Source organism: Candida theae (genome assembly GCF_024610275.1).
Source record: "Candida theae strain CBS 12239 chromosome Unknown scaffold36, whole genome shotgun sequence".
NCBI classification, from domain to species: domain Eukaryota; kingdom Fungi; phylum Ascomycota; class Pichiomycetes; order Serinales; family Debaryomycetaceae; genus Lodderomyces; species Lodderomyces theae.
In genome coordinates, this window is record NW_026261426.1 from 92413 (window position 1) to 107754 (window position 15342).

General features: G+C 39.5%; 8 protein-coding genes across 8 annotated transcripts; 4 read left to right on the forward strand and 4 right to left on the reverse strand. All coding sequences in view use genetic code 12, as the record gives it.

Annotated features, from left to right (window-relative positions):
* Positions 1-895: 895 nt before the first annotated feature.
* Positions 896-1483, forward strand: KGF57_002190 (uncharacterized protein; the record flags this gene model as incomplete). Its single annotated transcript, XM_051751477.1, has 1 exon — positions 896-1483. One exon carries the CDS (start codon positions 896-898, stop codon positions 1481-1483), a length of 588 nt encoding a protein of 195 aa, XP_051609345.1.
* Positions 1484-2453: 970 nt separating this feature from the next.
* KGF57_002191 (uncharacterized protein) lies at positions 2454-3785 on the reverse strand (the record flags this gene model as incomplete). The annotated part of the gene is made up of 1 exon (XM_051751478.1): positions 2454-3785. One exon carries the CDS (start codon positions 3783-3785, stop codon positions 2454-2456), a length of 1332 nt encoding a protein of 443 aa, XP_051609346.1.
* Positions 3786-4138: 353 nt separating this feature from the next.
* SAR1 (Arf family GTPase) lies at positions 4139-4790 on the forward strand (the record flags this gene model as incomplete). The annotated part of the gene is made up of 2 exons (XM_051751479.1): positions 4139-4157; positions 4237-4790. The coding sequence occupies 2 exons, from the start codon at positions 4139-4141 to the stop codon at positions 4788-4790; spliced, it is 573 nt and encodes a 190-aa protein (XP_051609347.1).
* Positions 4791-5179: 389 nt separating this feature from the next.
* KGF57_002193 (putative GTPase) lies at positions 5180-7168 on the forward strand (the record flags this gene model as incomplete). Its single annotated transcript, XM_051751480.1, has 1 exon — positions 5180-7168. The coding sequence occupies one exon, from the start codon at positions 5180-5182 to the stop codon at positions 7166-7168; it is 1989 nt and encodes a 662-aa protein (XP_051609348.1).
* Positions 7169-7339: 171 nt separating this feature from the next.
* RPL10A (60S ribosomal protein uL1) lies at positions 7340-7993 on the reverse strand (the record flags this gene model as incomplete). The annotated part of the gene is made up of 1 exon (XM_051751481.1): positions 7340-7993. One exon carries the CDS (start codon positions 7991-7993, stop codon positions 7340-7342), a length of 654 nt encoding a protein of 217 aa, XP_051609349.1.
* Positions 7994-8691: 698 nt separating this feature from the next.
* Positions 8692-9702, forward strand: KGF57_002195 (uncharacterized protein; the record flags this gene model as incomplete). Its single annotated transcript, XM_051751482.1, has 1 exon — positions 8692-9702. The coding sequence occupies one exon, from the start codon at positions 8692-8694 to the stop codon at positions 9700-9702; it is 1011 nt and encodes a 336-aa protein (XP_051609350.1).
* A 71-nt stretch (positions 9703-9773) lies between these two features.
* On the reverse strand, positions 9774-12557 carry SEC27 (coatomer subunit beta'; the record flags this gene model as incomplete). Its single annotated transcript, XM_051751483.1, has 1 exon — positions 9774-12557. The coding sequence occupies one exon, from the start codon at positions 12555-12557 to the stop codon at positions 9774-9776; it is 2784 nt and encodes a 927-aa protein (XP_051609351.1).
* A 289-nt stretch (positions 12558-12846) lies between these two features.
* On the reverse strand, positions 12847-14667 carry ALG11 (alpha-1,2-mannosyltransferase; the record flags this gene model as incomplete). Its single annotated transcript, XM_051751484.1, has 1 exon — positions 12847-14667. The coding sequence occupies one exon, from the start codon at positions 14665-14667 to the stop codon at positions 12847-12849; it is 1821 nt and encodes a 606-aa protein (XP_051609352.1).
* Positions 14668-15342: the final 675 nt, after the last annotated feature.

Below are 15342 nucleotides of genomic sequence, written 5' to 3' on the forward strand. Positions count from 1 at the left end.
AAATTTGCTACGTCATTCCATGTGGGAATGTAGCACTTGATCGAAGTGCGCGAATCCACTTGCACCCAATTTGATGGGATACTTCTGGTTGGTTTTTTTTGTTCTTGGTCTTTTTGTTTCTCCCCTAAACGATTACATCGCAATGGTCTGTAATGGCTTTAACGTGATAAGCTTCTTAGCAAATTTATTTGCTTGCATGGGACATTCTGTTTGTTTCTCGATGTAGCTGTACATATCCATGATTAGGCGGTTGTAACTCGGAACTTGGAGAATCTTGAACCTTTTACTATATACGTTGTCGAATTGCAGGATTTGTCAGGCGAATAGGCAAAAGTTTTCCGCCTCGCTTTCGCCAACACTGTAAGCAGCCGCCAAGTCCCTTTTTAACTCATCCCTTGATCGTGTTTCATGGTAATGAAAAAAAAAATAATCCTGTTTGTTTTTGCCTATGTCTTTATAGGTATTGCTATCAATTTGGTTTAAAATTCTGATAGATGCCTTGATGGCATGGGCAATACCTAAACTTTTGAAAAGGTGATTGTGTGGCGAAGTGGACATGATAAAGATGTTGACGACTACTTAATATATATCAGTAACGTAAATGAGTTGTAGAAGATAACTGTGTATGCAATAGATGCCATCATCATACCAAAACTTTTGGTATGTCTCCTCAGAGAGATAGTTGCGAATTCATGTTTTTTGTGTCATTTATATTTTAGTACAACAAAAATGCGCATAAAGTTTTCGGCTTTTGTGTAGGTAGAGGACCCAGTTTTCAACCAGACATCGTTCCAAAGAAGGAAAGAGCAAGGGTACAAGTAAGATATATATATATATATATATATAAAGAGACAGGCACGAGTCACAAAATTTTGGGTTTTCAAAAACCACTGAAATGGTTTCAATATCAAGTCTGCCTTGTGAAGTTCTAGAGATGGTTTTCCAAAACATAAATCAGCACCAGGCATTGGTCATGGCTCCATTGCAATCAAAGTTGTACATTTTAGCAAAAGGAAAACTTTACAAAAACATTCATGTATATAGTTCGGGAGATTTGAAAAATGACGACAACAAAGAACCAAATAAACAATTACGCAAATACCCGAAGAATATCAACAACATAAAAACTAATGAGTACACAATTATCTCATCCAGAACATTTGAGAGGTACTTAACGAGGATGGATGGTGATATGAAGATCACAAGCTTGGACATTGTCGCAAACTTTGTTGCCTCACTGGACTCCCTTTTCAAGCATTTCAATTACATAAAAAATCTTGAATTGATTTGGAGTTGCACTTGTACGCTTGATGACTATTTGTATACCCTCGGTTTCCATTCATTTTGCAAAGAAACTGTCACCTTTAGTCCGACGCGGAACTCAATGTATTATACTCAAATGTTTTGCATGCCCGTGCTCTCAGCACATGAAAGAAAGGCTTCTAAAATTGAAGGTACACTTTTCTACGCCAGCACCTTTTAATATTATCAATATGATGCCCAATTTGTCAACCTTATATATTGCAAACTCAAGAAAGGTGATAAACAGCATAGTTATAAACCAGGATCTTCGATTGAGAAAATTATTTTTGTGTCAATTCAATTTGGACCTGCTGCACTGTACAATCAGCAAAATTTTCAACACTTCAAGACTAGAGGAGCTATACATTGAGGGATCTCTGAAGCCACACATCGGTGAATTATTTTGCGAGGGCCAAATGAATGAAAAGTATCCAAGCCTTGTCCAGCTTGGAATAGATGTGAGCTCTGACCANACTTCTTTTCTCTCATAAATACCTTGTGTTCGTATCGCCACACCAGTATACAGCTGTTGATTTTAGTGCGCCGAAGATCAAGGTGGAGAGAGTATATCCCGCGCCTATGTGTCATGTTCCCCAATGCTAGCATCAATTGGTGGCATTCTCGGAAGTGTAGTCGGTGCATGACGTTTCTAGACACGGCTTCTGTATTCAGTCCAAATTTACCCCCTTGTGTTATAGCGTATCATCATTACGAAGACAACACCAAGTGGACCAGTCATAGGAAGTTTGAATGCGAGCTTGATAATAAAAGGGCTGTTGAACTTCAAAAAGTGTACTTGAACTCAGAGTTGGATGTTCTTTCTTGTGACTTTATAGAACCCCCCCCCCCCAGCCTCCTACCACTCAGAATACACCCTTTGAATCTCTCCATAGCTACGCGTCGTATATTGTATAGCATAGCAAGTCCGTCTCAATCTGTTAACACAAATTCCAATAACAATGGGGGCTTCAACCCTTGGAGAAAATGTAGGAGCCCCAATTCGCTAATGCACGCGCAGAAAGCAAGAAAGAACTTTAAAAAAGATTCCTTCAAGGTTCGTGATATGGTCGATATCTATTGATAGCAAATCAATTGAAATTGTATATACAAAGTGGGTCACAAAGTAGTCCCCCACCCAATCTCAGGACTCATTATTTTGCCATCTTGAAAACATCCTTGACCGCTTGCCATATATTCAAACTAGTATCAATATTTCGATTCTCGTGAATATCAGGAGATCCGCCAATTTTGAGCGCCTTGAAAAACTTCGAAGTTCCAGCACCTGGGTTCTCAACTAGTTTGGATTTTCGTCCTTCTTTATGCAACTTGAACCACTTTTCAATCATCGTAGGGAATTTCTCCAAACTTCTCCAATAAGATTGATTAATCTCCCTCTCTTGGTCCAACTTCAATTTATGCCCACTGACACTTGGACATTGTAAATTGTAGTGCCTAACTTCTGAATTCAACAAGTCGACTTTGGCTTGAACATAAGCAAGATCCGTCTCCGCTAATTTATTGTCTTCAAAAGTGATCTTTTCAATATTCTTTTCGTACTCGTCCAATACTTGATCCACAGTGGTTGCTCTGTTGACGATACCCTTCATTACAGAATCATTCACGATCCACTTGAACCACAACTGGTCCAAATCGTCTCTAAATTGCTCTATTGACTTGTTTATATTTTGCTGTGTTTCAATCCAAGGTGGCAACACTTCCTGTTTTGTTAAAATCTGATTCATAAAGTAGTTTGTGTCGGTGCAATTTTTCAAATGTTCCAGTGTCAAAGGTTTGCCTCTGACATTCTCCATCTCTGGCGATTTGAATTTCCCAGTTTGTTGGTCAATCACAGCATTGATACGATTGCCAGCTAAACTATTTACAAAATCGACCGAAGATGAATTTGTGAGTAGCATTGATGGACCTAGTAGCTTTTCCTTGTAAATTTCCCTAAATTTCGCTTTTTCCTTGTCTACAGGGTCTCTATTGATTTTGTAGTCTAGGCTGCCATCTCTTGCGTTTGCCAACTTATCACCAACTGAAATCTTTCGTTTAGGTTGAAAAGTGGCCATGGGATCATTCACTGGTTTAGGGGTCAGATCAAGAATCATTCTGAGGTTAGCATCGTACTTGGATTCCGTTCCCGTCCATGGTTTCGAATAGTAAATGTCTCTAGCGTGCTTGTTGTGTGCCAATAACGGCTCACTCTTGATATAAGCGTTTGCATGGTCGACATTTTGTTTCTCCGGGTTCCCGTAGTCGTATTCTGTCAAAATACTGTTTACATGAGGATTCATTTGTCGAATTTGGGCTGTGTTGGACAGTGTGTTGGTTATTCTCTCCTCTAGTATCTGCTTCATCCTTTCCAGCATTGCAGAGCTGCCCTCGTCGCCCTGATCTGGGATTCTGGTTGAATTAAATCTCTTCAAATACGGTCTTGTTTGACAAACGACCTTGGTGTAATGTTGTACAGCTCTGAGCATCTTATTAGCGAGAGAAAAAAAGCAGTTAGTGATGTGTCATTAGAATAAAATCCTATGGGGAATAAAAGACTAGTTCATGTCATTAGATGACAATGGCGAAGACACAAGATGAGATTGAAGATTGATTGTGCGGCTCCTTGAAGGATTTTGCCTCTCTGTTTCTCTGTCTTTGTCTCTCTTTGTCTCTCATTCTGTTTTTTTCCGCTGTTCCTGTATACAAGTACTTCATTTTTATTTCTGTTGTTCAAATTGATTCAACATCTTTTTCCTTCTTCATCAAACCAAACAGCAAAACCAGATTGATAAATATTCGTTTCATTCAAAACAAGTATTATTTAATCACTCTTTAAACTATGTGGATTTTTGATTGGTGTATGTACATTCGTTGTTTACCAATTCACATTTCTATTTCAAAGTAAAACAAATTTATACTAACTCAAGTTCATTCTAGTCCAAGATGTATTGGCGTCATTAGGTTTATGGAACAAACATGCCAAATTGTTATTTCTAGGTTTGGACAATGCAGGAAAGACTACTTTACTACACATGTTGAAGAATGACAGATTAGCCACTTTACAGCCTACTTTACATCCAACTTCAGAAGAATTGGCCATTGGTTCAGTCAGATTCACCACCTTTGACTTGGGTGGGCATCAGCAGGCACGTAGATTATGGAAGGACTACTTTCCTGAAGTCAATGGTATTGTATTTTTGGTTGATGCGGCTGACCCTGACAGATTGGCTGAATCTAAGGCTGAGTTGGAATCATTGTTTAGAATTGAAGAGTTGAGTCAAGTCCCCTTTGTCATTTTGGGCAACAAGATTGATGTTCCAACTGCTTGCGGTGAAATGGAGTTGAAGAATGCATTAGGATTGTACAATACCACTGGGAAAGATACTGGTAAATTACCAGAAGGTACTAGACCAATTGAAGTGTTTATGGTTTCTGTTGTGATGAGATCAGGCTATGGTGAAGCGTTCAAGTGGTTATCTCAGTACATCTAGGCCTATCTTTCAATTGTGTTGTTATCCTCCTTCCCTCCCCTTTTTCACTTGTATAGAGCTGCCCAAATGTACGATAATGACGAAATAGACAGCCACAGTCGAGTATACCTTACTGGCAGATATACAGTCATAGCATGAAAAAATCTAGCGCAATTAGCGCTTATTCCACGACAGACAAGCTCTAGTAATAAACTACTTTTCAAAATGTTCTTATTCTGGCTCTTGCTCCTCAACTTCTTTGTTCGTCTTCATCTTTCCTCTCTCTCATCGCTAAGCAAAAGAGAGAGAGAGAGAGAGAGAGAGAGAGAAAGAAAAAAAAATAATTGCAACTCAAACCTCGCTTTTACTCATCCCCTTTAACTTACTAATCAAGCTCGTTTGCATCCACCATGGACTCTAATAACAAAGTGTCATTACATCCGGAGCAAAAGAAATGGAAGGCTCCTAAAGGACCCAAACCAGTTCACCACAAGAACAAAAACCTAATAGGTTTAGGTCGTACCATAGCAAATCAAAGATCCAAAGAAAATGAAGTGCAATATTTGCCCGATGGAGAAATGAGATTCACAACCGACAAGAAAGATCCCAACTGGGTCAAGTTGAGATCAGTCACGCAGGAGAATTCCTTGGATGAGTTTTTAAGCACAGCACAATTGGCTGACACCGACTTCAGTGCCGAGAGAGGACAGCAAGTGAAGATCATCAAGGTTGGTAATACAAATATAATCAACTCTAATGGGTTGTTGAGTACGGATGAAATGTTGGCAATGAGACAGAAACATATGATGTTTGAAAACAAATTGACGATCCCTAGACGTCCCAAATGGTTTAAGCAGCAAAGCAAGTTGGAAATTGAAAGGCAGGAGAATCTTGCATTTTTGGCATGGAGAAGAGATTTGGCCAGCTTGACGGAAAACAACGACTTATTGTTGACTCCGTTTGAGAGAAACTTGGAAGTGTGGAGACAGTTGTGGAGAGTGGTTGAACGATGCGATTTGGTGGTTCAAATTGTCGATGCAAGAAATCCGTTGTTTTTCAGATCAATCGATTTGGAAAAATACGTTGAAAGCTTTAATGATAGTAATGACGCAAACCACCAAAAGAGGAATTTGCTTCTTGTCAACAAGGCAGATATGTTGAGCCGTGACCAAAGAGTTGCTTGGGCTGACTACTTTAAAGCCAAGAATATCAACTACGTTTTCTTTTCAGCTGCAAATGCCAATGCTTTGTTGGAAAAGGAGAGAGAAGAAGCGGAGCAGCTCGAGAATCAGATACAACATGAACCTGTGGGTGGCAATAAGGTTGACCACAGGATTTTTGATGACGTCGAAATGGACGAGTCTGTAAGAATTTTGAAAATCGAAGAACTAGAGCAATTGTTTATGGATTCTGCCCCAAGCTTTGAAGTAGATCCCGAGTTCCCAGATCGCAAGTTGCAAATTGGTCTTGTTGGGTATCCCAATGTTGGTAAATCCTCCACCATCAACGCTTTGATAGGATCCAAAAAGGTGTCAGTTTCATCAACACCAGGTAAAACAAAGCATTTCCAGACTCTTCATCTTACTCCTGATGTTATACTTTGTGATTGTCCCGGTTTGGTATTCCCCAATTTTGCTTACACCAATGCCGAGCTCGTTTGTAATGGTGTTTTGCCAATTGATCAATTACGTGAACACATACCGCCAACCTCATTGGTGTGTCAGAGAATACCAAAGTTTTTCCTTGAGGCAGTCTATGGTATACATATACCTATTCAACTGGTTGAAGATGGTGGTAACGGAGAGTATCCAACTGCTAGAGAATTGCTTAATGCATATGCAAGAGCCAGAGGTTATATGACTCAGGGTTTCGGTGCTGCTGATGAGCCAAGAGCTGCCAGATATATTCTCAAAGATTATGTCAACGGGAAACTCCTTTACGTCAATCCACCTCCAGTTCTTGTTAATGGAGAATGGCAGTTGTTGGATTTGCAAAAGAGCAGAGAATTCAACAAAGAATTATACACGTTGCAACATTTACCTGATTCCAGAAGACAACAAATTGAGCAGGCAATGAAGGCTAGAAATATCCCAATTGATCAATTTGATTTACAAAAAGACATCTCGAAATTGAATTTTTCAATGCATATTGGAGGCAGTGGAGAAGAGAGTAGCGGGAGTGCGACAGAGGCAAAGACATTGTTCTATGGAGGCAAGCAAGCGAAGTTGGAAAGTGCTGGTGATGATTTGGATCAAGAGTTTTTCGCAATGGGTAATGTTGAAGGTAAATTGAACACTCCGTTCCATAAAAAGACAATTTCCTTGCCAACAAAGTCGGATAAGAAGCACAATAAAAAGAACAAGAAGCAGGACAAGAAGCATAGATTTGTCGCCAGTTAGAGTTATGATAGTTTTCTTTATAGTTTTACGAATAGCCTACGTTATGTTCTTTTCCTTCTTAAATTGATGACTTTATTTTTTTTTTTGTATATTACACATTTGACACCAACTAACTCAATAGATAATGACTAATAAACCTAAAATACAAAATTATGAACACATCTCTTGCATTTAGTAGATTCTGAATGATGGACCCATGGTGGACTTGATGACCAAAGATCCGACGTTTTGCCAGTTCTTCTTCAACAAAGAAACCAAAAAGTTAGCAGCCATCAAGATTTGGTTGACCAAAGCATCTTCATCCATGTCAACGTTACCAACAGCAACAGCCAAACACAAGACCTTCTTCAATTGGAACTTGATGGTGGACTTGACGTCAGTAACCTTGGAGTACAAGTCATCGTTGTGGGAAACTGGGGTTGGGAATTTACCAGCCTTGGACAAAGTAGGACCCAACAATCTTGGAATTTGCTTAATCAAAACTTCAGAAGCAATGAAAGCATTGTACTTCTTGGCCAACTTCTTGATCAACTTCTTGTTCTTGTTCAACTTCTTCAAGTCATCAACAGACATGGCATCAACACCCAATGACTTGGCTCTGTCAACATCAAAAGCATCACCAAAAATACAAATGGTCATGTTTGGTCTTGGAACATGTGGCAATTTCAAAGTACCAGAGAAACGCTTGTCTCTTTGTGGGTCATAGTTCTTCAAACCAACTTGCAATTCAACAGTTTCCAAAAAGTTTCTCTTTTTGGTTTCGTTGGAGTGTTCCAACAATTTCTTGACGTTTTCACGAACGTGGGCTGAGGTGATTTTAGACATGATTGGCTAAATAAGGTTACGTCTCCCAAAAAAAAAAGTTAATTTGGTAAATGTGATTGATTCGACGTGGATGTAGAAGAAAGAAGGGAGAAGACAGATATATGAGAGATGCGGTTTTTGGAAAATTTTCAATTGTTACTGCGCGCAGTTGGCAGCAGCAGTACTATGCGCATCGTATCCCATACTTTATTATCATGGTGCTACCAGTTGTGCCAGACCAAAGGAAAAAAAAGATCAGAGAGAGAGGGTAATCACATGACCAGTTGTGACTGTTTACATAATATCAAGACACTATTACCACCATTTCCTTGCCAGTAGTTGCAGTCTTGATATAGTGTTGCAGAAAAGTAGACTTGACGTCACCCCATCCATCATTTACATTGATTCCTACACATGCTATATTTGTTCCGCACCAATCAGGCATCTCAAGGATTGCACACTCTGATTATGCTCTCTGTTTGCTTCAAAACCATTCTCATGTGACGTGAAAGACGTCGTAAACTGGATCTCGAGCTCTAATGAGTATTGAATAGGTACTTTGTAGTCTTCGTCTCCGTCGGCTCTCTCTCTCTATCTCTCTCTACATCACTCACTTCAGGTTGACACAAAAACATTCGTCAAGCCGCACAAACTGCTACAACTTCGAAGCCTTTTATACGCATAAAGTAATAACGTCTTTCATCAAAGAATGCCAACACATGTTATACACCAAGCAAGCACATCATGCGGAATTATTCACACGTTCACTACTACTGGGTAGCTCAGTGATCTATCAGGTACCATCATCACCTGCAGCCAATCTCAAGTGGAAGTCTACCACCACCACCACCACCAAGCCTCAACCTCCATACAAGCAATTCAACAAATTAAAGAAACTCTCCCGAAAAGAAGAAGCTGAACAACAGGCCATAGCTGCACGTAACAGCCTTCAGCATCTTGATTTGAAATACGACATACTCACTCCTTCAACCAAGAAAGTTCTTGATATTGGATTTGCTCCTGGACATTGGATGTCATACATTGTTGATCGAATAAGTCAATTACACAATGTCGAAAGTACCAAATTGCACACAGTGGGAGTTCACATTCTTGGATTCGATATCTTATTCAAAAGCCCACCATTGGGAACCAGTTCCATCCAAGGCAACATCTTTTCAAAACTAAGCCATGAAAATGTCATTAACCATTTCAAGGAGATTGCAAACAAACAAACTCAGCTGCAGCTCACACCTCACATCGATGATGATATCGATCACAAGTCATATTTCGCTCAAGAGATTGACGAATCGCAATTGATCAAACGAATGAAGGGGCTATCTATCTCAAATGGGAATGTATCAAGAACACTGGAAATCAATTGGAAGGTGGATCTAATAGTCAGCGAATTATCGCGTCCCGGCAAACAACAAAGTGGGTTTTACGATTACACAGAGACCAATCCGTACCTTAGGTACAACAACAACAAGGGTTTGAACCACTCAATTGTCAACCCAAAAAAGGGCAATTTGGATTTAGCTGATGGTGCAATTATGCTCATGTCAAAAACATTGAAACTGGGTGGGAAATTTATACTAAAATTAACAAACATTGATAATGACGATGGGGAGATTGCGGCGATGAAACAAAGACTACAGGCGGTGTTTTTCAACGTGCATGAAATAAATCTAATGCAAGATTGCATCTTTGTATGCCTAGATAAAAGAGAATAAAAACAGGCGATTATTCAACTTTCTTTTTTTCTTTCTTTCGTTTTATTGAATGTAAACTATATTTATAACCATCATTTCTTGGATACTTCAACTTCTCCATTAGCATCATCTTTCTCTGTTTCCAATTCCACTTCTTCTACTTCTTTTTTTTCAGTCTCCTTTTCGCCTACATCGTCTTCCTCCTTTTCTTGTTTCTCTTGCGATTCAACCTCCAAATTGATCAATGGAGCAGCGCCAACAACACCACCCTCTGGAACGACACCATTGTTGATACTTAGGTTTCCAAAATCATCAATCAAACGCTCACCAATCTTGCTTTTATTTTTCAGCTTCAAAACCTCCTTAAAGTCCTTGATATAATTTGACAATCTTTCTTGATCAACACCATAATTTCTTCCAAACAAAATAGCTTCCGGATACCTGCCGCTCTTGACTAGCAAGTCCAAGCATTTATTCACATCACCCACAAGCCACCACGCTTGCCATGCAATATTGTACCTTCCCTTCTCCTCGCATTTTTCAGCCAACTTGATCAATTGCGCTCTATTGTTTGTTGACGATAAAAGTAACAACAATGACGAGAAATCATTCGCTAACCAAAATGCCTCTTGAGCCAATTTCAAATTCCATTTGTTCAAAGCCAAATCCCCAAGTTTCTTCCATTTTTGCACGTTGGCCAAAGCAAGTGAGGGAGATTCTTGTTGCTGCTTCGATAACAACTCATAAGCTTGCTTCAAGTTCCCTGTAGTTAAAGCAATTTGGAATTTAGAATCGAAATCCTGTGACAATGCATACGATAAAGACAAGTATCCCAATTTCTCAAAAAATCGTGAGAGTTGATTGAGTTCTGTTTTGGAAAAGTTGGTAATGAGTGATTTGTACTCTTCGGAGAGATTGTCAACCGTGACTGTGGCCAAGTCGGGAGTTTCTTCACCAGTTTCTTCATCCAAAACATTGTGAGTTGCAAACTGTTCCAAATCCCCTCTCATGACCAATGTTTGTAGTTCCAACACTTCAGCATTGATGAACCACGAAACGATATCAAATGACTTGTCAATGAGATAGAGCTTTCCGTCTTGAGCTTTGTATCCGAGTATGTAGAATTTACGATCAAAATGACCCAAGTTGATAACTTCCCCACCAACAAAGTAGTTCAAACGATTGGTGGTTGCTGTTGTGTAGACAAAGACGTCACCAATGAATTTCCCAGACAAAATGGCTTCCGATGTGGGCAAGGTGTATAACACATCGAATGCAGCCTCAGCACCTTCTTCTGTGTCTAATTCATCATTGGCAACTGCTTGTTCAAACACTTCTTGATCATAACTCAAGAAATAAGTCTCATCGCTGGTTTTGCCACCCGTAATTGCAGTTGATTTTTCACCGGTGCTTGAACTGGTGACTATTGCCAACAACTGACCATTGTCAGACCACACCACATCAGTTATATCATCATCAATGTCAACTCTTCTAACCAACTTCCCTTGTTCCCAATCGTAAAACGAAATGCATCCTTCAGACTTGACACCTAATAAATAGCCAGCAAAAATTTTGTCAGCTTGGTATAACAAGTCAATAACGAGCGACTCTTGGAAGTTCTTGAACACCTTGACACTAACGGTTGATTCCCTAATGGCAAAGGGACTAGCTGCTGATGTATCATGAGTGTTCCAAACAAAATCAAGGGCACTACCATAGGCCTTGGATCTCCATCCCAATGCACTATAGACAATGTATTCTCCATCACCACAAACGGCAGCATACCTACCATTGGGCGAGTGGTCCAACGATTGCGGGAAAATCTCAATAGTCCCCAACTCCCTTTGTTGCAAATTCAATGACTCACCATCTTTCAATCCTTGTGTTGCATTTGGTTTTATAACTGATTGGAAAACTTCAGAGTTTTTAGCATATATTAGCTTGTTATTGGCATCCAATGAAAACAATGGTTCTTCGCTGCCCAATTTGACGATAACGAATCCTGAATCAAACCCCACGGCAATGACGTTTGACTTTGGTAGTACCCCAACACACCAAGCTCTTTCCAAACTGTAATTTATCGACTTCTCCAATTTGAATGTGTTTGAGTTCCAAAACCTAACGGTACCATCTTCAGATCCGGATACAATCAACGGTAATTCCGGGTGGAAGATTGCGAATGATACATTCGACAAGTGTCCTTCCAAAGTAGCAACACACGACTTAGTTTGATAATCCCATACTTTGATAGTTTTGTCATCACTTGCAGTGATCAAATATGGCTTGTCAGCTTGTGGATAATAATCAACAAAATTGACACCCTTGGTGTCGTGAGCAATCAATGTGAAATTTGGACTGGAGCTGCCCAACGACCAAATCTTTACAGTTCTATCCAAACAAGCAGAAGCAAAAGTGTTTGGGTCCTTGGGGTTAAAATTAACACTCATGACGTAGTGCTGGTGGCCCTCAAACACCTGTTCTAATTTCCAATTATGGTCCCAATTCCACAACTTTATAGTCAAATCATCACTTGAACTCAAAATATAAGGTTTTGTAGGATGGACGGCAATGGATCTGATGTAATCGGGATGGGCTTCAAACTGAGTAATTTTTTCACCAGTGTTGTAATTGTAAACACGAATTTGGAAATCATCGGCACCAACAACGATCCAATTCTTTCGAGCTATAAACTTACCTGTACGCACGGGTATGTCAGCAACTTGGATCGCCTTGACTAAGACATTGGTGGCATATGACCAGATTTCGACTTTTCCATTGTACAATGTAGTCAAAATCCACGGCTCTGTTGGGTGGAAATCAATGCCCTTGACACGATCCGAGTGGTGGCTGAACGTCTTTGCAATATCCAATTTCATAATTAGTTCTTAGTGGATATATGTGGGAAGTGGAAGGGAAGGTGTGTTTGAATTCACAAAGCTTGTGTTGATAATTGAATTGAATTTGCGAGATTGGCCGAAGTTGAGTTGCGTTGTTAGCTTAGCCTTAGCTTTGGGTTTGTTGAAAATTGATTATTTTTTTTTTTCTTCCTCTTTTCTGTTGAACACGTAAAACTAACCATTTGTACACGACACAGGAACACCACATTTGTATACAACGATACTCTGGAATACAACTTCAATGTATCTATATACAACTCTCACTATACTAATATACTCTTTCTAACTTGCCTCTTCTCTCTTGTCTATACTCTTTTTCAAGTGCTTCGGCTTGTTCAATATACTCTTTCCATTTCTCTTCAAATAATTTGTTGGAAAATTTATCAACAACCAATTGCTGCCCAATCCTTCTCTTTTCCTCCAATGCATCATCACTTATAAGCAGTCTATCGCTAACGAATAAGGTGGTGAGAAGTTGTTCCAACGTGGGAAATTCCATCCTCTCACCATTCATTTCAAACACCAAATACTTGTCTTTGTTACCTACCGTGGTTTGTAACCGAGGGTCAAAATCAGGGTCAGCAAAAGACTTGAAAAAGAAGCCTGTAGTATTATGCCAGTCTTCAATTCTCTCTCCTGTTACTATATCAAGAAAGGGCCCCGCTGAGGCATGAACAATAGGGATGCACCCTCTTGCAACATATTCCACAACACCTATTCCAAAATGTTCATTCCACATAGCATTGAGACCAAACTTGCACGTTGAAAGATATTTGACAACTTCGGTATATGAACAGTCGACAGCAAACTCAACAAAGTTGTCCAACTTTAACGACTTAACCTCTTGTTGTAAAAACTCCAAAGTCGCCGTATCATCTTTAGTACGACAAGACCCAGCAAATAACAAAGTGGGAACCTCCTCAGTGGGGATATTGATGTTGGGGTAATTATTTGTGAGAAATTGTTGATACTCTTTTAAAACCAATATATGACGTTTTTCAGGCCGAAATTGGGCCAAGTACAAAAGCTTATTGGTCCTCGTACTTGCACCACTTTGGAGCTGATCATGGACAAGATATTCAGCTCCACAAGGTGGATACAATCTGTCTATTTGCTTACCCATGGGGCTATTGTAAGTCCATATCTTTTGCATATGACTAAACGTCCAGGATCCATTGGCCAAAGTTATATCGACAAAAGAGCCAATGTAGACATAGAGCCAATAAAGACCAGACCAGTAACACAATTTGGCAAAGCTGAAAAGATCCGATGCGCTCCTGATCTTTAAGATATCAGATAAACTGTTGTATTTCAACTTGTTAAACATGTTCTCCTGCAAGATTGGATAATGTATGTAAGCAATGATGGGGATTTTCAAAACCACAGATGCGATAAAGTAGCTTCCCGGAAGTCCCATAGTGTCAACCCACACATCTGGCGATAACTCAAATGCAGCTTCCAAACTCAATAAAAAAGTACCCAACAATTGTCCAACAATAGTCAAGTGCTTCCAATAAGAACCGTCTATGAATTTACCGAATCTTCTCAAGTAAATGAATAGTATCCTCTTGTGATCCAAGTTCTCAACCTGGAATTTGTCTCTAGCCTTGCCCAAGATTGCCAATGGCTCCGTATCAACATTTGTAGTGTAAACAACACAGATATTCTTTTCATCTTGGTCTAAAGTAGCTTTAACTGCTTCCCACAACACTTTCTCACCACCCCCGCCATTATTAGCGTAAGGGTGGAAGAATCCATACAATAATCTTCTCTTGGGATCATCGACATCTCGCCTCCTCATTTCTTGCATGAATGCATCTTTGTTGGCATTGTCTTGAGGTGCGATTTTCAATTTATTGTTGATGAAATTTGTATAGAATGACGGGATTGCACTAGCTAGCACAAGTCTGCGTCTATAGCTTGATCTTTTGTGACTTACTTGTAAGTAGATTGGCTTTTCATAATTGATGACTTTGAGGATTGAATTTTGCCATTTTTGAGGTGGGACTAGGAAATGATGTGGTAGGATGGAAGTAAATAGTTGATGTGTGAGGTAAATTGCAGCTAGTACACCCAATATCACCCACATTTTTTTTCTAGGGTGGTTGTTGTTAGTATTGATGGTGGTGTTGGTTCTCGTGTTGCTATATTTATTATTCTTTATCTTCAACCTCTCTCACAAATTTTTTCAAATTTCAATTTCTACGAAATCCATATAGATGTACACATTGGCATGGACATAAAATAAAAACTTCTCAAAAGAAGTATTAAATCAATATACGCATGAGACTGGTGTGTGTTTATTGTGACCAAGGGAGCCACCTCTAGTCATTATCACCAAATGTGAAGAGTTTTAAGTAGCATAGACAGTATATACGTTGCGTCACATTTACTTCACGACATACGATACGACACACAATGACAACAATGACAACAACGACAACAACAATATCCACTTAACGAAATTAGTACAGTATACGTGTTTCTTACTTCATTATATATGCCTTCGGTTACTCCGAAAAGGATTATTTACTCCTCACTTGAGCTAGATGCTCACAATGCTTTAGCTGTGTCGTTGATTCCACAAAACCACGTTAAGTTAAGCGACAATAATTTCCAATGGCCTCCGAAAAAAAATATCAATCGAACGCGGATTGGGGTTGTGTAGTCCACACGATGCTCAATATAAGCAAGCTACACGCTCCACAGTTGCAGCACTCAATCACAGTGGCAGTAACTACAACAAAAGACTACAGGGGGTAGA